At 39.2% G+C, this 22,214-nt stretch overlaps 4 protein-coding genes across 4 annotated transcripts; all 4 read left to right on the top strand.

Annotated features, from left to right (window-relative positions):
- Positions 1–328: 328 nt before the first annotated feature.
- On the top strand, positions 329–2,474 carry LOC119008379 (extracellular calcium-sensing receptor-like). Its single transcript, XM_037078594.1, has 4 exons — positions 329–676; positions 816–1,046; positions 1,322–1,445; positions 1,561–2,474. The coding sequence occupies exons 1-4, from the start codon at positions 329–331 to the stop codon at positions 2,472–2,474; spliced, it is 1,617 nt and encodes a 538-aa protein (XP_036934489.1).
- Positions 2,475–7,811: 5,337 nt separating this feature from the next.
- On the top strand, positions 7,812–9,999 carry LOC119008374 (extracellular calcium-sensing receptor-like). Its single transcript, XM_037078581.1, has 4 exons — positions 7,812–8,384; positions 8,524–8,754; positions 8,847–8,970; positions 9,086–9,999. Exons 1-4 carry the CDS (start codon positions 7,812–7,814, stop codon positions 9,997–9,999), a joined length of 1,842 nt encoding a protein of 613 aa, XP_036934476.1.
- A 3,402-nt stretch (positions 10,000–13,401) lies between these two features.
- On the top strand, positions 13,402–16,642 carry LOC119008373 (extracellular calcium-sensing receptor-like). The gene is made up of 6 exons (XM_037078564.1): positions 13,402–13,610; positions 13,707–13,992; positions 14,104–14,928; positions 15,053–15,274; positions 15,405–15,528; positions 15,729–16,642. Exons 1-6 carry the CDS (start codon positions 13,402–13,404, stop codon positions 16,640–16,642), a joined length of 2,580 nt encoding a protein of 859 aa, XP_036934459.1.
- Positions 16,643–18,066: 1,424 nt separating this feature from the next.
- Positions 18,067–21,169, top strand: LOC119008365 (extracellular calcium-sensing receptor-like). Its single transcript, XM_037078552.1, has 6 exons — positions 18,067–18,155; positions 18,252–18,537; positions 18,648–19,220; positions 19,587–19,709; positions 19,932–20,055; positions 20,262–21,169. The coding sequence occupies exons 1-6, from the start codon at positions 18,067–18,069 to the stop codon at positions 21,167–21,169; spliced, it is 2,103 nt and encodes a 700-aa protein (XP_036934447.1).
- Positions 21,170–22,214: the final 1,045 nt, after the last annotated feature.

Below are 22,214 nucleotides of genomic sequence, written 5' to 3'. Positions count from 1 at the left end.
GATTATTTTTTCTGAAGACTTGTACGCAGACCAAGGTACGGCTGAATTCACCAAGGAAGCAATGAAAATGGGCATATGTGTTGAATACAGATTAACTTTCTCTGTGACATATCCACTCATCCAATCCAAGTTGGATGCTATTGTAGAGACACTAAGGAACTCTTCGTCAAAGGTGGTCCTGCTGTTTATGTCCTTGTATTTCACTAAATTGTTCCTGTCTGAAATGGAGAATTACAACATAACTGGAAAGCAGTGGCTTGGCAGTGAGTCTTGGATCACACAAGCAGACCTGGCTTCTGTTGAGCGAAAATACATGTTACAGGGGGCTATGGGCTTTGCCCTCCCTCAGGCGTCCATACCAGGTCTTGGTGAATTCTTACTTAGCTTGAAACCTTCTGATGAACCACAAAGTGATATAATTAAAGCTTACTGGGAGAAGTTCTTTGACTGCAGTTTTTCTCCATCAAATACCTCTGCTATATGCACTGGCAAAGAGGACCTCAGGACAGTGTCCAGTGACTACACAGATGTGACACATTTCAGGCCTGAGAATAATGTGTACAAAGCTGTGTACTTGGTGGCATATGCTCTCCATGCACTATTGGAGTGCAGAAATGGGTCTAATCCTACCACAGGAAAGCCCTGTGTGAACAAAAATGATGTTCAGCCAAAGCTGGTAAGTTCTACTAAATTATTCTGGCATAATATATTTGTGCTGTATATCAGACAAGCTATTTGAATACTAAATGTTTTGATGGCTTACTTTGGCTTGCAGTTGTGTGTAAGCTAACATGCACTTGTTTTTGTCTCTATAGGTGTTGGAACATATTAAGTATGTGAACTTCACCACACAGAATGGGGCCAAAGTTTTCTTTGACGAAAATGGAGACTCAGTTGCACAGTATGACTTAGTTAACTGGCAGATGAAAGAAGATGGCTCTGCTGAGATTGTGAATATTGGTCATTATGATACGTCTTTTCCAGAGGCAGAAACATTCAAACTAAAAGAAAACATCAAAATAGTTTGGGGAGCAAACAGTAATGAGGTAATGTAAATTAAAGTGTGTATGTGTCTTGCTATCCTTCTACCCTGTGTAGAGGTGGTGAATCTTAAAGTGTATCAACCTGAACTGGTGGCTGTCAGTTCCACTTATGGAATACAGAAGATGGAAAGGTGATCTTTTAATGGCAGATAATGTAATTATATATAGTCTTGTCCTTTCACAGATGAATACGAATGACAGGACCTTTACAATGTCAGTGATGTACAACACATTTGGTTGTAATATTGAGTTTTGCATGCTGTGTTTTCCATTATCAGGTGCTAAGGTCTGTCTGCAGAGAACCATGCCCACCAGGGACCCGTAAGGCCATAAACAAGTTTAAGCCAGTGTGCTGTTTCGACTGCTTTGGGTGCCCAGAGGGAACAATAAGTAATCAGACAAGTAAGTAAGGGCTTCAAATTGAATTAATTGCTGTGCATTGTATCAAGGGGAACTGAAATGGTACACAAAATATCAAAATGTTGTATTTCTGCATGATTTTCCTCTTTTTTTAAAGATTCTCCAGAATGTTTGATCTGTCCTCCCAAATTCTGGCCAAATGAAAAGAAAGATCGGTGTCGTCCAAAACCTATTGAATACCTTTCCTACAAAGAGGTCATGGGGACACTTTTAACTGGATTTAGCTGTGTCGGTGTATTTTTATCCCTTCTGACACTGATAATTTTCTTGGCTCATAAAGAGACTCCCATTGTAAAAGCCAACAACTCTGAGCTGAGCTTCCTGCTGCTCTTCTCCTTGACTCTATGTTTCCTGTGTTCTCTGACCTTCATCGGCCGGCCCTCTGAGTGGTCCTGCATGCTGCGACACACAGCATTCGGCATCACCTTTGTCCTCTGTATCTCTTGTGTTCTCTGCAAAACTATAGTGGTTTTAATGGCATTCAGAGCAACACTCCCAGGCAGCTGTGTGATGAAATGGTTTGGTCCTACACAGCAGAGGCTCAGTGTGCTGGCTTTCACCCTCATTCAGGTTGTGATTTGTATCCTTTGGCTGACAATCAGCCCTCCATTTCCAAAGATGAACACGAAGTACTATAAAGAAAAGATAATCTTAGAGTGTGCACTGGGTTCATCCGTTGGATTCTGGGCTGTGCTGAGTTATATCGGACTTCTTGCTCTCTTATGTTTTGTACTTGCTTTTCTTGCTAGGAAGCTTCCAGACAGCTTTAATGAAGCCAAACTGATAACCTTTAGCATGCTGATATTCTGTGCAGTCTGGATCACATTCATCCCAGCATATGTCAGCTCTCCTGGCAAGTTCACCGTTGCTGTGGAGATATTTGCCATCCTGGCATCCAGTTTTGGTTTGCTGGGATGCATATTTTTCCCAAAATGTTATATTATTATCTTCAGGCCAGAACAAAACTCAAAAAAACATTTAATGGGAAAAATACCACAGAGGACTCAATAAATGTGCATAATTCAAAAGTGTCCTCCAAAAGAAATGGCCTCAGGGTGATAACAAATAAACCATTTTTTTCTGCATAGTCTGACTTACAATGTAGATATAATTTGTTACTCATGACCTCCCACTTGTTGAGATATGTTCATAAAATTAAATACCCAGGCTAAGGTCTTGTTTACTTTGTGTGAAATCCAGTTTGCAACAAAATTGTATTAATTTTGGACACAAGATTTATGAATTTATTTCATCAAAATCTTTCAACTTGCCATTTTTAATCATGTGATTTTCGTGTAAGACAGACTAATCAATATTGCAAAAGTGAACATGAAAATGAACTCAAAAGATTATCCCCTCTATCAATCACAGCCACTGGATAAAGAAGTGCTGTGCTCAACTTTTTAAAAGAGAATGAAATATTATGATCAGATACTGGTCCAACCTTTTTTGGCTTTTCACATCTGCTTAAGACCGCAAGTGTTTTCCAGCTCATACAGTATATGACTGGATATTAATGTATCACAAATACATTTTTGTCACTTAAGAACAAGACTCTGATATGTTTTAACTCCTTCACTTAGGGGCATGGTCTCACCCCCCAGTGGGTGGTGGGAATCCACTATTTTCAGGCAGAAGATCATGGCCTCAGATTTGAAGGTGCTGACTCTCCTCCCAACTGCTTCACAGCATGTTACAAACTGCCCCAGTGCCTGCTGGACAGACTGAAGAAACCAACAGAACCACTTCTTCTGCAGAAAGCAGAGATGCATTTCTATGGTTCCCGATCTGGTTACTCCTCTCACAATCGTTGTGCCTTGAGTTCCTGGCAGCATCAAACACCCACTGGAAAAGTGTTTGACTTTGGTTCATACTTGTGCAGTACCCTCCACAGTACTCTCTGGGGGATACAGGTTTGGCGTTTCTCCAAGCAAATGTCCTTGACCCCCCCCAGCAAGCCTGAAATACTAAAGAGCTCTTCCACTGTTCTACTAACAGGACAGAATCAGTATTATTCCTTCTGAATCATTGGTTTGATAATTGCCTCCTTTCCAGCACACTTGAATAAACTTTCCCTGACAGGATCAGCAGTATGATATACCGATAACTGGAGCACACCCTCTAGTCCCATTTTTGAAAATAGGAACCACAACCCTATTGTGCCTCTCCAAAAGTACTGTCCCCATTCACCTGACATTATCAAGGCATGTTAACCATGACAACCAAGCGATGTACAGAGATCAGTTCAGGAGCTTCTAAAAAATGTATTTCTAACACCCAACATTATCCTGACCGAGGGTCGGCTGCTCTCCCCAAGCTCATGACAGCCTTGTCCAACCAACACTTATCTACTTGAGTTGCTGAACGGTTAGTGTCAGGTTGAAACACCTAAAACATTCGTGAAAACAAAGACTAGACAGAGAAAGAATGACAATCAGGCGATTAAATTTTACTTGCAAGGAGAACAGAGTGTGCGTACTGCTTCACGCTCCAAACTGCTCTGCCGCACTCCCTGTTCTCCTATCTTTTATTTCCTTAGGGTGGTTACAGAAAGGTCATGGTGGTTAACTCCTTCACAACTTTATTTTTTCTCAGCACATGCATCTGCTAATATGATCTTCCTCTTTCAAAGTAGGACATAGTCAAGGTTTCTCTTATCTGGTTATGACGCAGCTGCACAGGGAGTTCGTGGCCTCGCTATAGTAGCAAGTGTGTGATTTCTCTATGCAGACAAGAAGCTTACTCAGCAACAGCTACTCTTTGCAAAACATTCAATAAGCGAGTGATAATATGTACAGTGATTCCAACAGTTAGCCAGAACACCCTTGAGGCCAACCAGAAGTTCTTCTACACAATCATTCCAAACTCCTCCCACATGTGGTCTTTTGGTTTAGCAACTATTAAATTGAACCCCCTATTACCTCCAGGTACCTGGCTACTACTCCAGGAGACACTTGGGCCAACCAAGCAAAGAAGGCCTCATTCTTTATTTAAATGGCTTCACTCATCACCAGTGTCTACTAATGGATTTGTAGGTTCCACCACAACATGCACCATTGACCTTCTGACCACAGCTCCTAGCAGGCACCTATATAATGAAGACTTTGAACATGACACACTCAGATTCCATGTCCCCAACCAACCTTGGAAAAAGCCATGCATTTATGATGGACATGGCAAGGACAGCAATCTCTGTGACATACCTTGAAACCACAGCACTGGGGGCCAAAATAGCTTGTTCTGACATATTCAGAAAGCTGAGTAAAGACAGTGTGATCAAGTGTATGATCACTCTTGCTGCCTGTAGAAAATTAGGTAAGCAAACAGTTTTAAAAGATATAGCAATGGGGGTGGATAAGGGAAGGAAGTAGGGAGTGTAAGATGGACAGCAACTGCTTAAACCAGTTTCAAGACATTAGTTCTTGTCTGCCATCGTATGGATTGCTCAGGCTTAACCTATGTATAGGCAGGGCCATTTCTGTCTTTCGGTGTTGCTGAAGTTGGCGTTGCTGCTTCCTGGTCCGCAGCTCCAAAACATTTCAGAATTACTCCTGCAAAGAAAAAACTTGTCAGGTTACCAAGCAGTATGTGACCTTGTGCTGTTTCGACTGCATTGAATGCCCGGAGGGAACAAGAAGTAATCAGACAAGTGAGACAGAAAAAAAATAGTTTTCTTTCAGTGCATTGATTGCATTTTTTCTGATTTCTGTATGATATCCTCCCTTCTATAGATTTTCCTGTCTGTTTGATCTGTCCTCCCAAATTTTGGTCAAATGAAAAGATCAGTGTCTTCCAAAATCTATTGAATACCTTTTATACAAAAAGGTCATGGGGGCACTTTTAACTGGATTTAGTTGTGTCCGTTGGGATACGGAGGTTCTACGGTTGAGAAAACATAGTGCCAAAAGAAAGGCAGGTCTGACGGCGATGTAAAGCGGTGTGAATTTTCTCTATACAGCGTACACTTGAACTGTTACCGATCTTTTTAGGTGAGCCTTGTTTTAGGTGGTTAAATTTCGCTTTTTCTCTGGACCCTGTTCACTGCAGTACAAAGCTGAGCGTCTGGGCTGGAGCGGCTCTCCACTTCTCCAAACTGAGGCCGCGCTGATCGGTGATTATGGTAGGGAACACACCAACCATACATATGTACTTTATATGACCCACTTCAAAAAACCTGAACTATCCCTTTAATGGTGGAGGCAGAGTCTGAGGTAGTGCATCTGCTTTCATTTGTTTTTATCTCCATGCTTCGCATTTTGACGACACATGCGGTGGTGCAACTCTTTGGTGGCTGGGGTTGCCAGATTGGGTGTTTTTTCCACTACATATTAAGGCCTGATTACGGTGTGCGTTAGCTGGATTTTCGGCTGGAAGGCTCTATGGAAATCTCGCACACTCTTGACCGAAGCTAAATAGTGAGAGAGCATGTTCACAAACGCCAGAATGAATGCCTTCACAATAATTTTCATCAGGCAGAATATACTAAGTTCAGTCCACTTTCATCCAAAATATGAACAAGTTCATGAACGATCGCTCACTGAATGTGTTCAGGCATCCCTAATTTGTATCCCCATCATGGACTTCTACCAGGACCTGGTCTCCTCCATTGCCAAAATTTTTGACAACCCATGTGCCTCACTGTATAAGTCCTTCATCCCCCACACTAGCTAACATTGACTGCTTGAATCAGTTTCAAGACATTAGTTCTTGCCTGCCATGCAATGTATTGCTCAAGCCTAATCTACATACAAGATATCATCAAACCAAACATCCCACCTTGTACACTACACTCTGCTATTTCCAAGCTGTTGGCTTGGCATCCTTCCTCTGAGAGTTGCCCATCTGTTGCTCAACAAAATCATGCTAGTTTTCTGTCCACAATGGTGGCTGTAGTTACCCATTAACAACAGGACAGCAGAATATCTGTACATTTGGAGCACATTTGGACTGAAAATTCTCCTCTAGATCTCATTAATTCCAAATAACACTTGAAATAGTTCATATCTTATATAGTTGGTGTACTTGCATGACTCTAATAGTTTTGGGCTTGCATTTAATCAAATATTCCTATTAGTTAATGAGGTACTCCATGAATAAATACATTTTCTTCATGTATATAGTAATTTATTTGTAACATTGATGCTGGTTATACAATACCCAGAAAAAAATGGAATGTACAGAATGTCTCAACAAGTGTTTCTGAAATTAAACACCTGAAAAAAGCACTTTGTTTGCAACATGTAAATTACGAGGACCCATTTCTTAGAAGAGCAGTGATGCATACAAAAATAATCTTTTGCGCTGGTGATTTTCTTGTGGCAGAAAAAAAAAAAAAATTATAAAGATCAGCTCCCAAGTCAGAATTGTTTAAGTGGAGGGGAGGGTGCCTCATGATGGGTTGGATCACTATTATGTTTTTCAGTCTGCTGGCAAGGACAAACACAGAGAACCAAACCTGCAAAGTAATCGGACAGACAGGGTTCATGGAATTTTCAAAGGAAGGTGATCTTCTCATTGGTGGAGTTTTCTCTTTGAGTAGGACAAGCATTCTAGTAGACAATGGTTACCAGACACTTCCATATACATACTGCAAAAAGTAAGTGACTGTGCTTTAAATATGTAAAACACTGCATACAGTGTTAGACAAAAGTTGCTTTATGTGATCTGAAATGATGGGCTGTAATTACAGACACTGTCTTTACAGTTGGCATGACAGAGAATTAAAGTTTGCCCGGACGGTGATTTTTGCTGTGGAGGAAATCAATAGAGATACAAAGCTCCTTCCCGGAGTGACTCTGGGCTATAAGCTGTATGATGGCTGTGGGGATGAAAACCTGATAAGAGCAGCAGTAGAAGCTGTAAATGGGGGAGATTCAAGGGACTGCACTGGTCAGATTCAGGCTCTCTTAGGCCATTCATCGTCTGGACTAAGTAAAGACATAAACATCATACTAAGCCCATTGTCCATTCCACAGGTGACAAGATCTGTTTTTTGTTTTTTTTTTAAAAAAAGGAAATTGTTCAGTTTTCATTGTATTGATTTATTTTTATTTGCATCTTTAGGGAATACAGATGTATTGTATTTAACATATGTTCTGTTCTTTAAAGGTAAGCCATTTTTCAACCTGTGCTTGTTTGAGTGACAAAAGATTATATCCCACATTCTTCAGAACTGTGCCAAGTGACCGTTTCCAAATCACTGCTCTGGTGCAATTAATGAAATTCTTTGACTGGCGCTGGTTGGGGATTATTTTTTCTGAAGACTTGTACGCAGACCAAGGTACGGCTGAATTCACCAGGGAGGCAATGAAAATGGGCATATGTGTTGAATACAGATTACCTTTCTCTATGACATCTCCACTCATCCAATCCAAGTTGGATGCTATTGTAGAGACACTAAGGAACTCTTCGTCAAAGGTGGTCCTGCTGTTTATGTCCTTGTCTTTCACTAAATTGTTCCTGTCTGAAATGGAGAATTACAACATAACTGGAAAGCAGTGGCTTGGCAGTGAGTCTTGGATCACACAAGCAGACCTGGCTTCTGTTGAGCGAAAATACATGTTACAGGGGGCAATGGGCTTTGCCCTCCCTCAGGCGTCCATACCAGGTCTTGGTGAATTCTTACTTAGCTTGAAACCTTCTGATGAACCACAAAGTGATATAATTAAAGCTTACTGGGAGAAGTTCTTTGACTGCAGTTTTTCTCCATCAAATACCTCTGCTGTGTGCACTGGCAAAGAGGACCTCAGGACAGTGTCCAGTGACTACACAGATGTGACACATTTCAGGCCTGAGAATAATGTGTACAAAGCTGTGTACTTGGTGGCATATGCTCTCCATACACTATTGGAGTGCAGAAATGGGTCTAATCCTACCACAGGAAAGCCCTGTGTGAACAAAAATGATGTTCAGCCAAAGCTGGTAATTTCTACTAAATTATTCTGGCATATTATATTTGTGCTGTATATCAGACAAGCTATTTGAATACTAAATGTTTTGATGGCTTACTTTGTCTTGCAGTTGTGTGTAAGCTAACATGCACTTGTTTTTGTCTCTATAGGTGTTGGAACATATTAAGTATGTGAACTTCACCACACAGAATGGGGCCAAAGTTTTCTTTGACGAAAATGGAGACTCAGTTGCCCAGTATGACTTAGTTAACTGGCAGATGAAAGAAGATGGCTCTGCTGAGATTGTGAATATTGGTCATTATGATACGTCTTTTCCAGAGGCAGAAACATTCAAACTAAAAGAAAACATCAAAATAGTTTGGGGAGCAAACAGTAATGAGGTAATGTAAATTAAAGTTGGTATGTGTCTTGCTATCCTTCTACACATTTGGTTGCAATATTGACTTTTACATGCTGTGTTTTCCATTATCAGGTGCTAAGGTCTGTCTGCAGAGAACCATGCCCACCAGGGACCCGTAAGGCCATAAACAAGTTTAAGCCAGTGTGCTGTTTCGACTGCTTTGGGTGCCCAGAGGGAACAATAAGTAATCAGACAAGTAAGTAAGGGCTTCAAATTGAATTAATTGCTGTGCATTGTATCAAGGGGAACTGAAATGGTACACAAAATATCAAAATGTTGTATTTCTGCATGATTTTCCTCTTTTTTTAAAGATTCTCCAGAATGTTTGATCTGTCCTCCCAAATTCTGGCCAAATGAAAAGAAAGATCGGTGTCGTCCAAAACCTATTGAATACCTTTCCTACAAAGAGGTCATGGGGACACTTTTAACTGGATTTAGCTGTGTCGGTGTATTTTTATCCCTTCTGACATTGATGATTTTCTTGGCTCATAAAGAGACTCCCATTGTAAAAGCCAACAACTCTGAGCTGAGCTTCCTGCTGCTCTTCTCCTTGACTCTGTGTTTCCTGTGTTCTCTGACCTTCATCGGCCGGCCCTCTGAGTGGTCCTGCATGCTGCGGCACACAGCATTCGGCATCAATTTTGTCCTCTGTATCTCTTGTGTTCTCTGCAAAACTATAGTGGTTTTAATGGCATTCAGAGCAACACTCCCAGGCAGCAATGTGATGAAATGGTTTGGTCCTACACAGCAGAGGCTAAGTGTTCTGGCTTTCACCCTCATTCAGGTTGTGATTTGTGTCCTTTGGCTGACAATCAGCCCTCCATTTCCAAAGATGAACATGAAGTACTATAAAGAAAAGATAATCTTAGAGTGTGCCGTGGGTTCAGCTGTTGGATTCTGGGCTGTGTTGAGTTATATCGGACTTCTTGCTCTCTTGTGTTTCATACTTGCTTTTCTTGCTAGGAAACTGCCAGACAGCTTTAATGAAGCCAAACTGATAACTTTCAGTATGCTGATATTCTGTGCAGTCTGGATCACATTCATCCCAGCATATGTCAGCTCTCCTGGCAAGTTCACTGTTGCTGTGGAGATATTTGCCATCCTGGCATCCAGTTTTGGTTTGCTGGCATGCATTTTTTTCCCAAAATGTTTCATCATTATCTTCAATCCAGAAGAAAACTCAAAAAAACATATGATGGGAAAAACACCAACAAGAAATCTTTAATTTTGTCATCCAGAAGTGTCCTCTGATACCAATGGCCTCAGTGTGACAACCGTTGACAGTAAAAATAGTGAACAGAGTCACTGTGACATCATCTGTAGGTGGAGCTGAAGCAAGTTAGATAATTAAATAGCTTGTTAATTAAATAAGCCTACTTTTCTCAGAGCTACCTACCTAGCTAATGGTAACAAGTTAAATTGCATAAATTGTATTGGGACATTAAAGTAAGACATTATGGCACATGTGGTTTGATGTAATGTGTCATCATACCACTTACTGCCAAACATCTGAAGACCTGAATGGTTATGACCACATCACAGTCAACCAAACAAAAAGCTGTATTTTTTTGTTATCATGTTTCTAGAAGTGAAAACCTAATAACATATTTTTAGATTTTTATTTTGAACATGATCGGTGACCAGGATGAGATGATTCATATTATAAATCACTGTTTCACTGGGTCTGTTTGAATCTCTTGCCAATCTTTTTTGGCATTATGGTAATGGTACCTGAGGTGACCAATAGGATTTCAGGGGTGGGCTGTGCAATTCTCTGTACACATTCTCTGCAAGTCTTGAGAAGTTACTTCTGACCAATCAAACACTGTTCAGATCACAGTCGCTTTGTTAGTTATAATTGCAGGTGCAGAAGAGTCTTTACTTATAATTAAGGTCATGTATTAGTCATTTTTGCATGCACTCTTCTTAATGACTCTGAGCTCAGACAAAGACCTCTCAGTCTAATGAACCAGTCAACCTAGAATTCACAATTTACACACATTGCCATTCTTAGCCCTCTTCCTAGTCAACTAGTAGAACAGGTTTGAAATATCATATGTATACATGTTATCATTATTAGATATTATTATACTTTCAGATTGACTACACATATGATGAGAGCACATAATATAAAACCATGGAGTTTAAGGGAGAGCACATAATATAAAACCATGGAGTTTAAGGAGAGGAAAAAAAAAAAAAAAAAAAAAAAAAGTTTTGTGTAAGTCTGTACTCACAGTTTCCAAATATGTGTATATGGTTTATAAACTGTAGCGGACCAAACACAGGAATCTACGAAGAAACCAAATTATTTTATAACATTTTTGATGGTTTAATTGAAAGTTTGTTGGTGCCTGTGTTGAGCGCAGAGAGACACAAAGACCTAATGATCCCTCAAGGGGACAAGGGATAGATAGTCCTGAGATAGACCTTATCCCACAAACTTTGGAAGAGTAATGACCTTGGACCTTCTCTTGGGCCATAAGTTGTGGGGATGACCATCATCCCTGCTCCTCTCCTTCGTTCACCTTAAGTGTCAGAGCTATCTACTACTTAAATCTACGTAAATGTTTGTATGTATATACATGGACCTGACAGTGTGTGTGTGCTTGTGTGTCTATATATATATATACACATATATTCCCACTTTTTAAGGGACCAAAAGTAATGAGCCTAACTAAACAATGATAAATCAAACTTTCAATCCTTTGCAGTCAATTACAGCCTGAAGTTTGGAAGGCATAGACATCACCAGACGCTGGGTTGCGTCCCTGGTGATGCTCTGCCATGGTCTTCAGTTCCTGCTTGTTCTTTGGTCACCTGGAATCAGGATATCAGGATATCATATCAGTACTCTACACCAGGCAGGGTACCATTAGCTATGTCATGGAGGTCATAGTTAACAGTGCGATCCTCCAAGGATATGCCTCCCCAGACCATCACTGACCCACTGCCAAATCGGTCATGCTGGATGATGTTACAAGCAGCACTATGTTCACAACAATGTGTGAACCTGCTCTCTACTGTGAAAGGAATGGTATGCCAATGTACGGACCTGGTGTTCTCTCATGAATCCGAATCAAGCTACAGCTAAGTGCTGGGCTGTAAACACAGGTCCCACTAGAGGATACTGGGCCCTTGTGCCACCCTAATGGAGTCTGTATCTGACAGTTTGGTCAGAAACATGCACACCAGTAGCCTGTAGAAGGTAAATTCATAGGGCTCTGGCAGTGCTCCTCCTGTTCCTCCTCACAGAAAGGAGCAGATACAGGCCCAGCTGCTGGGTTGCTGCTCTTCTACAGCCCTGTCCAACTCTTGTCATTTAACGGCTGGTCCCTTTCTATCCTCTACATGGTCTTGAAATATCTTGAGCTGAGTCACTGTATTTGTGCATTCATTTATGACAGAGATGGAGGTAAGTGTAATCAGAATCAACAACTTTCAGATATAAGACTGATTCACTGATGTCATTCATTTTCCTCTTTATTATTTAATCAATCGATGAATTAATCATTGGAGGTGGTGCCCCTTTTAACAAGTGCTTAATATAATTTATATATGTGGTGAGAATACTACAAAACATTTCAAACAATAGTCTGAATTACCATTTAACACAGTGACCTTATTTTGGTTAAGCTGTATTTATTCTCTATATGAATGTTAATATGAATAATTAAGAGCAAAATAAATAGTCCTAAAGCATAGATTTGTAAACAATTTATGTGCATGAACTTCATATTTATGCACATGGTTTATCCACAGGCATGGGTTGCAAATTCTGGACAAGGGTCATGAATACAATTGTGTCTCCTTCCTCTTCCTTGCTTGTTCAAAAGCATGTTCACCTGTAGAGTAAGTACTTAACCAATCTTTTTCATTGTTGGGCTGGCTATCAAATATTATATGCCTGAAAGGCTATAACGTGAAAAATAACTGACAAATGTTCTTGCAAAGAAATGTATTCATCTGTTATTTTAACCATTTACAGTCAAGATGGATAACCATTTTTTCAAACACGACTTTCAAACTTTGGAAATGGTCAACTGTGCTATTTCAAATCAGCCAACAATGGTAATTGCATCAGATGGAAAACAGATTAAAACAAGCCAATGTGGGAAAATGTATATAGGTGTATTTTCACCTCTTTATGTTAACCCAAGGAAGATCACATGTGAATGAAATAAGTCCAGTCATTCTCACATAAAATAAACAAAAGTAGTGTGCTCATGGTTTCCTTTCTGAAGCTATTCACTCCTCAAGTAATTCCAATAAGTAAGAATTCTATCCCAAGCAATTACTTTGATGACTATTTTTTTAAATGACTGTACTTATACCAACACACCCTGGTGTCAACCAATGACCATGTGCTAAGGCATGTTAATTTGACTGATATAATTAGTTGTTTGTGGCAAGCAACACCAGGTCTGAAAATTGTTTACCCCAGTTTGTTTTCTTTTTTCAAAAAGGGAAGCACATTGCCGTAACCCATCCCTTACCTACCCATCTGAGCTACAAGTGCCCTGTGGGAAATAAATCAACCTTTTATGAAAAGACCATGTGAACCTGTATCTGACACAGTTGTTTTAAGAACTGTGTCCTCCATCTACCTACAAAATGCTGTGCAAACATGCATGAGCCACATAGAGCTATTATCTTATCACTGTTTGTTCTCTACCTGAACACAGTTTCAGGCTGTGAACCATTAGGTAGATTTAACATGCCAAGTTTGTTCAAGCAGGGAGACATTATGATTGGGGGGATTTTCCCAGTTTTCAACAAAGATATAAGTAGCACTTGGACATTTGAGGGTGAGCCACCTGGAGTGAAGTGTGCAAGGTAATATATATCTTCTTTTTCAATTGTGATGTCTATACATGTACAGCAGCACCTTTGTAATCTTACAACCTGTTTCGACTCAACAATACTTTTTAGATTTGATGTGAGAGCTTTTCGGTGGACCCAAGTGATGATTTTTGCAATTGAAGAAATCAACAATGATCCTGCTGTCTTGCCAAACATATCTCTTGGCTATAGGATCCTTAACTCTTGTTCATCTCCTACAAATACGTTACGTGCTGCACTAACACTGGCTAGTAGACCAGAGGAGATAGGTGTGACTTCCCCTTGTCCTCCAGCTATATCTGCTCTGATAGCAGAGGCAGGATCATCTCAGTCTTTAGCAGTGGCTGGAACTCTCGGACCATTTCAAGTGCCAATAGTAAGAGAATAATTGGAGATCCTATTGCATGAGTATTCCTTGAAATTTTGAGCTCTTCAGTGCTTGTTTTAAGGCTTTCTTGTCAGACTTATTTTGGTGTTCTCTTTTCAGGTAAGTTACTTCTCAACATGTGCCTGCCTGAGTGACAGAGCCAAATATCCTTCATTTTTTCGGACAATCCCCAGCGACTACTTCCAGGCAAAAGCTTTGGCAGCACTTGTCAAGCATTTTGGTTGGCAGTGGATTGGGGCCATACAGTCAGACAATGATTATGGGCGAAATGGGATCCTAGCATTTACTGAGGAGGTTAAAAAGCTGGGGGTTTGTGTTGCATTTGTTGGGACAGTTCTACGTACATACTCTGAGGATAAGATCCTGGATGTTGTGGAAATGATCAAGAAGTCAACTGTCAGAGTCATCCTGGCTTTTGTCCCAGAGGGTGACTTTTATCCTTTGATGAAAGAGGTTGTGAAACAGAACATTACAGGAATTCAGTGGATTGCCAGTGAGGCCTGGATAACAGCAATTCAACCCTCTACACCTGAAATCTACCAAGCTTTTGGTGGAGCCCTAGGATTTGTGGTACAGAAAATGGCTATTCCAAATTTAAAACCATTTCTTACAGGCATCAGCCCTTATACTGATCCAAATGCAGCCTTTGTGAGGGATTTTTGGGAGTTCATGGTTGGCTGTAGACCTGTTTCTCATGGAGAAATCACGGCTGCTGAGGCAATAAATAAAATATGCTCAGGCAATGAAACATTGATGGATAACCAGGATATGTTCTTCAATGTCAGAGAGCTCAGAGTGTCCTATAATGTGTATAAAGCAGTGTATGCCATCGCACATGCCCTCCATCAGCTGTTATTCTGTCAACCAGTTGGAGAAAAGATGGTGAGGCCATGTTTGAACACATCTGAAATTGAGCCCAAACAGGTGAGATATAGTGCGACTAAAATCCCCAAAGCCTCCTATTGTCTTGAAATAAGCAATGTGTAGAGACATTATTTTGTTTGTAGACACTGATCCTGAAGAAACATAATGTGTGTCCTTTTCTCAGGTCACTGATCAACTACAAAGGGTAAATTTCAGGGATCAGTTTGGTCATAATGTGTTTTTTGATGTCAATGGTGACCCTCCTGCTTCTTATGATATTATCAACTGGCAGCTGATAGATGGGCAAGTGCAACATGTCACACTGGGTCATTTTGCCTCTGATGTTAATGGCAATCATAGACTCAGCATTCAGGAGGAAGAAATTGTGTGGAGGACAGGCAAAATGGTAATTATGAAGGCTTTTTTCCACATGATTAAATTCTACACTTTGAGCCACGTGCCCTGTTTGGTTGTAAGATTAACTGAATGTAGCACAATTATTACATAATTACATTTTTTTTTTTTTTTTTTCTCAGGTTCCGACATCGGTGTGCTCTAATGTTTGTCCAGCAGGAACCAGAAAAGCTCAAATAAAGGGAAAACCCACCTGCTGCTTTGACTGCATCACATGTGCTGATGGAACTATAGCCAACTCAACAGGTATAAGAAACATGTATGCCACATTTAGAAAACATAGTTGATCCAAAATCATGGCATGAATTTAGTCCTTACATACACGTTAAACAATTATTGTCAGTGTTACTTAAAGTGTAGACAATTTAATTTCCATGTCTCAACAGCACATATTTATCTCAGAAGGTCAGACACTGATCACTGAGCTTTCCCTTCATGTTCAACAGGTTCAGCTGACTGTACACCCTGTCCACAGGACTACTGGTCTAATGAAAGTAAAGATGAGTGTATTCCTAAAATGATTGAGTTCCTAACATATCACGAGCCGATGGGAATAGTTATCACAATTGTGTCCCTGCTAGGGGCCTCCCTGACTCTGGCCACAATGATGGTATTTCTTCACTACAGAGAAACTCCTGTGATCAAGGCCAGCAACTCTGAACTCAGCTGTTTCCTTCTGTTTTCACTTTTTCTGTGTTTTCTCTGTCCCCTCACTTTCCTCGGCAGACCTACAGTCTGGACATGCATGCTGCGCCACACAGCTTTCGGTGTGACATTTGCGCTTTGCATTTCCTGTGTTTTGGGAAAAACAATTGTTGTCGTTACAGCTTTCAAAGCCACAATTCCTGGCAACAAAGTTGCAGGAAAGTTTGGTCCTGCACAGCAAAGGATCATAGTTTGCTTCTGCACTTTGATTCAGATAGTTATATGTGTGTTGTGGCTCACCTTGAAACCTCCTTTCCCAGACATGGTTTTCAAATACAGCAATAAGAAGATCATTTTAGAATGTAACACAGGCTCTGAAGCTGCTTTCTATGCAGTTCTGGGGTACATAGGAATCCTTGCAATAATATGTTTGATCTTGGCATTTCTAGGAAGAAAATTGCCTGATAACTTTAATGAAGCCAAATTTATAACATTCAGCATGCTGATATTCTGCGCTGTCTGGATTACTTTTATCCCAGCATATGTCAGCTCCCCTGGAAAGTTCACTGTAGCTGTTGAAATATTTGCAATTTTGTCGTCAGCAATTGGTTTATTACTTAGCATTTTTGCACCTAAATGTTTCATAATATTTATCAAGCCAGAGAAAAATACCAAGAAACATGTCATGGGAAAAACTGTGAACAAAAAAATATGATCCCATGATTGTAAGAATAGATTACTAGTGTACTAGTACATGAGTATAGCAAGATTCTATGGATTTTATGTAATTCAGAGTTGCATCTACAAGTCTCTCAAGTAATAAATGTTGTAAACATAATATCACATTAAGATGCACAAAATCTACTATACTGTAGGTGAAAACCATAGATGTAAATTATAAATCTATATTTCATAACGTACATATTACTGTTAGCATGACGGTGTTTTGAAACATCTAAGCCGTAGCTGTTAATTAGGCCATGTACAGAAAAAAAAAATGTGATAAGAAAATTAGTTGGTTATATTTGGGGGACACACTTCAAATAATTAAATGTATATAATATTCAATATTTACAAATTGAAAAGTTACCATTAAAACTGTTTAGTATAATAGCTTGATTTTTTTTTGTTTTAAATTCATTTGTCAATATAAATAAAATCAAACAACTGGATCTGTGAGTTTCTGTGTTTTTCATTTAAAAAAACTTGCTTTCATATGTAAACATTTCCCCCCCAAATTAAATCCCACCATCATCAAGGTATTATCATTATCATGTTATTATTAAGGGTTGTTCTCTAAAAAGGTATTTAGTAAGTTAACAATTTCTGATCAACCTCTATGAATTTCAGGCCTAAAGTTACAACAGAAGGTTGCTAAATGGATTGCAGTATAACCAGAAGTTAATTCAATCATTAAGCAGTTTGATTTGATAGTAAAATGTTCGAGCGCTACTTGATTTACCCTAATTTTAATGTGACATAACTGGAACAGACTGTCGACATGAATGAAAAAGTTAATTTTCATATTTTGACTGAGTTGATGATGTCACAATATATGTCAGATGAGTTTGAAATTCTTAAATAATATATGTGTATTTTTCTTAAGAACTTAGATTATTATTTTGACATTAATTATTATGCAACAAACCAAGCCATTACAAGCTGCAACTAGAGGTGTGCTGAACTCAATGAAATGCAAGCTTAATAGATATCAAATATTTATATAAATGTAAATTTAAAAAAAAAAAAACACAAAATAAGATAAAAAAAAAAATAAAAACTTGCACATATAAACATTTAAACAATCAAAGTTACATCTGAAGTGAAATGAATGCCCTCATAGAAACAAGAACATACATATCCCATCTTTCCTTAGCCCATCCCTTGTCTACCTATCTTAGATTTCCATGCCTTCTGGGAAATACGTCACTGTTTCGTGAAGAGAGCATGTGTGCCTGTAGCTGTACAGTTATTTAAGACCTGTGGCCTGATCACTTCTTAAAAAAATGCCCAGTAAACATGGAGGATCTGCAGAGAGCTATCATCTTATCTCTGTTTGTGCTCAATCTGAACACAGTGTCAGGCTGTGAACTGCTGGGTAGATTTAATATGCCAAGTTTGTTCAAGCAGGGAGACATTATGATTGGGGGGATTTTCCCAGTTTTCAAAGAGGATTTAAGTGCAACTTGGACGTTTGAGAGTGAGCCGACTCGAGTGAAGTGCACAGGGTAATGTATCTGCTTTTTCCTTTATCTTGTCTTTACATGTACAGCTGCAGATTTCTAGTTTTACAGCCCGTTTCAAATCAACAAATTTTTTTTTAGATTTTACATGAGAGCTTTTCGGTGGACCCAGGTGATGATTTTTGCAATTGAGGAAATCAACAATAATCCTGCTGTCCTGCCAAACATATCTATTGGCTATAAGATCCTTAGCTCTTGCTCATCTCCTACAAATGCTGTACGTGCTGCACTAACACTGGCTAGTAGACCAGAGGAGATAGATTTGACTTCCTCTTGTCCTCCAGCTATATCTGCCCTGATAGCAGAGTCAGGATCATCGCAGTCTATAGCAGTGGCTGGAACCCTCGGACCATTTCGAGTGCCAATAGTAAGAGAATAATTAGAGGTTATACTCATCATTGTTCTGTGATATTTTCTGCTTTATAGTGCTAGTTTTAAGGCTTTCTTTTCAGACTTCTTTTGGTGTTCTCTTTTCAGGTAAGTTACTTCTCAACATGTGCCTGCCTGAGTGACAGAGCCAAATATCCTTCATTTTTTCGGACAATCCCCAGCGACTACTTCCAGGCAAAAGCTTTGGCAGCACTTGTCAAGCGTTTTGGTTGGCAGTGGATTGGGGCCATACAGTCAGACAATGATTATGGGCGAAATGGGATCCTGGCATTTACTAAAGAGGTTAAAAAGCTGGGGGTTTGTGTCGCATTTGTTGGGAAAATTCTACGAACATACTCTGAGGAAAAGATTCTGGATGTTGTGGAAATGATCAAGAAATCAACTGTCAGAGTCATCCTAGCTTTTGTTCCAGAGGGTGACTTTTATCCTTTGATGAAAGAGGTTGTGAAACAGAACATTACAGGAATTCAGTGGATTGGCAGTGAGGCCTGGATTACGGCTCCTCGACCTTCTACGCCTGAAATGTACCAAACTTTTGGTGGAGCCCTAGGATTTGTTGTACAGAAAATGGCTATTCCAAATTTAAAACCATTTCTTACAGGCATCAGCCCTTATACTGATCCAAATGCAGCCTTTGTGAGGGATTTTTGGGAGTTCATGGTCGGCTGTAGACCTGTTTCTCATGAGGAAAAAACAAGCACTGGGGCAACAAACAAAATATGCACAGGCAATGAAACAATAATGAATTTCCAAGATGCGTTCTACAATGTCATGGATCTCAGAGTGTCCTATAATGTGTTCAAAGGAGTTTATGCCATTGCACATGCCCTCCATCAGCTGTTATTCTGCCAGCCAGTTGGAGAAAAGATGGTGAGGCCATGTTTGAAAACATCTGAAATTCAGCCCAAACTGGTGAGAAATCTCTAATACCTCAGGTTGTATGTTAATAAACAAAATATGTCAAAATTATTTTTTTTTTCATCTAACACTGATACAAAAGAAACATGGTGTGTTTCTTTTGTTCAGGTCACTGGTCAACTACAAAGGGTGAATTTCAGGGATCAGTTTGGTCATGATGTGTTTTTTGATGTCAATGGTGACCCTCCTGCTTCTTATGATATTATTAACTGGCAGCTGATAGAAGGGCAAGTGCAACATGTCACACTGGGTCATTTTGCCTCTGATGTTAATGGCAATTATAGTCTCAGCATTCAGGAGGAAGAAATTGTGTGGAGGACAGGAACAATGGTAATTGTGGAGGATTTTTTTCCACACAATTAGCTTGTAGACGTTTAGCCCTGTGTCCTGTTTGGATGGAAGATTAACTGAATATAGTACAATTGTTACATTCTTATATTTTTTTTGTCTCAGGTTCCGACATCGGTGTGCTCGAATGTTTGTCCAGTAGGAACCAGAAAAGCTCAAATAAAGGGAAAACCCACCTGCTGCTTTGACTGCATCACATGTGCTGATGGAAGTATAGCCAACTCAACAGGTATAAGAAGCATGTATGCCACATTTAGAAAACATAGTTGATCCAATATCATGGCATGTATTTAGTCCTTACATACATGTTAAACAATTATTGTCAGTGTTACTTAAAGTGTAGACAATTTAATTTCCATGTCTCAACAGCCCATATTTATCTCAGAAGGTCAGACACTGATCACTGAGCTTTCCCTTCATGTTCAACAGGTTCAGCTGACTGTACACCCTGTCCACAGGAATACTGGTCCAATGAAAGTAAAGATAAGTGCATTCCTAAAACGATTGAGTTCCTAACATATCACGAGCCGATGGGAATAGTTATCACAATTGTGTCCCTGCTAGGGGCCTCCCTGACTCTGGCCACAATGATGGTATTTCTTCACTACAGAGAAACTCCTGTGATCAAGGCCAGCAACTCTGAACTCAGCTGTTTCCTTTTGTTTTCACTTTTTCTGTGTTTTCTCTGTCCCCTCACTTTCCTCGGCAGACCTACAGTCTGGACATGCATGCTGCGCCACACAGCTTTTGGTGTGACATTTGCGCTTTGCATTTCCTGTGTTTTGGGAAAAACAATTGTTGTTGTTACAGCTTTCAAAGCCACAATTCCTGGCAACAAAGTTGCAGGAAAGTTTGGTCCCGCACAGCAAAGGATCATAGTTTGCTTCTGCACTTTGATTCAGATAGTTATATGTGTGTTGTGGCTCACCTTGAAACCTCCTTTCCCAGACATGGTTTTCAAATACAGCAATAAGAAGATCATTTTAGAATGTAACACAGGCTCTGAAGCTGCTTTCTATGCAGTTCTGGGGTACATAGGAATCCTTGCAATAATATGTTTGATCTTGGCATTTCTAGGAAGAAAATTGCCTGATAATTTTAATGAAGCCAAATTTATAACATTCAGCATGCTGATATTCTGCGCTGTCTGGATTACTTTTATCCCAGCATATGTCAGCTCCCCTGGAAAGTTCACTGTAGCTGTTGAAATATTTGCAATTTTGTCATCAGCGTTTGGTTTATTACTCAGCATTTTTGCACTTAAATGTTTCATAATATTGATCAAGCCAGAGAAAAACACTAAGAAACATGTCATGGGAAAAACTGTGAACAAAAAAATATGATCCCATAATGTTAAAATGAGATTGTACTATTTTTATCTAAAACTAAATTAAATATTAAATAATATACTGTGTACTAGTACATGAGAATAGCACATTTTGGGGAATTGTAAATCATTCAGAGTTGTATCTCCAAGCTTGACAATGAATAAATGTTGTAAACATCATTATGTGACAATAAGATGCACAAGATATACTCTACTCTAGTTGAAAACCATAGATGGAAATTATTACTTGATATTTCATAACATACTTATTACTGTATGCATAACGGTGTTGTGAAAAATCTAAGCCGTCGCTGTTAATTAGGCCGTGTACAGAAAAAAATGTGACAAGAAAATGAGTTGGTTATGTTTGGGGGGCACACTTCAAATAATTAAATGTATATTATATTTAGCATATATAAATTGATAACTTACCATTAGAATTGTTTGGTATAATAACTTGTTTGTTTTCTTTTAAGTATATTTGTTGATATGAATAAAATCAAACAACTGGATCTGAGAATATTTGTGTTTTTTATTTAAAAAAAACGTCCATTCATATGTGAACATTTTCCCTTCAAATTAAATCCCATCATCATCCAGGTATTATCATTATCATGTTATTATAAAGAGTTGTCCTCTTAAAGGTATTTAGTAAGTTAGTAATTTCTGATCAACCCCTATAAATTTCAGGCCTAAATTTACGACAGAAGGTAGCTAAATGGATTGCAGTATAACCAGAGGTAGTTAGAGTGTGCAATCAAAATGAATTCAATCATTGAGCAGTTTGATTTGATAGTGAAATGTTTGGGTGACAAAAAAAAAAAAAAAAAAAAAAAAAACTAACTAGAACAGACTGCCAACATTGACTGAGTTGTTGAGGTCAGAAATGCCCTCAGATAAGTTTGAAATTCTGAAATAACAAAGGTTCATTGTTCTTAGGAACAAATATTATTATTTTGACATTAATTATTGTGCAACAAACCAAGCCATTACAGTCTGTAACTAGAGATTTGGTGAACCCAATGAAAAACAGGCTCAATAGGTATCAAATATATATTATA

Source organism: Acanthopagrus latus, chromosome 2, assembly GCF_904848185.1.
Source record: "Acanthopagrus latus isolate v.2019 chromosome 2, fAcaLat1.1, whole genome shotgun sequence".
In the NCBI taxonomy this organism is placed as follows: domain Eukaryota; kingdom Metazoa; phylum Chordata; class Actinopteri; order Spariformes; family Sparidae; genus Acanthopagrus; species Acanthopagrus latus.
This window is presented reverse-complemented; position numbering and strand designations above follow the sequence as displayed.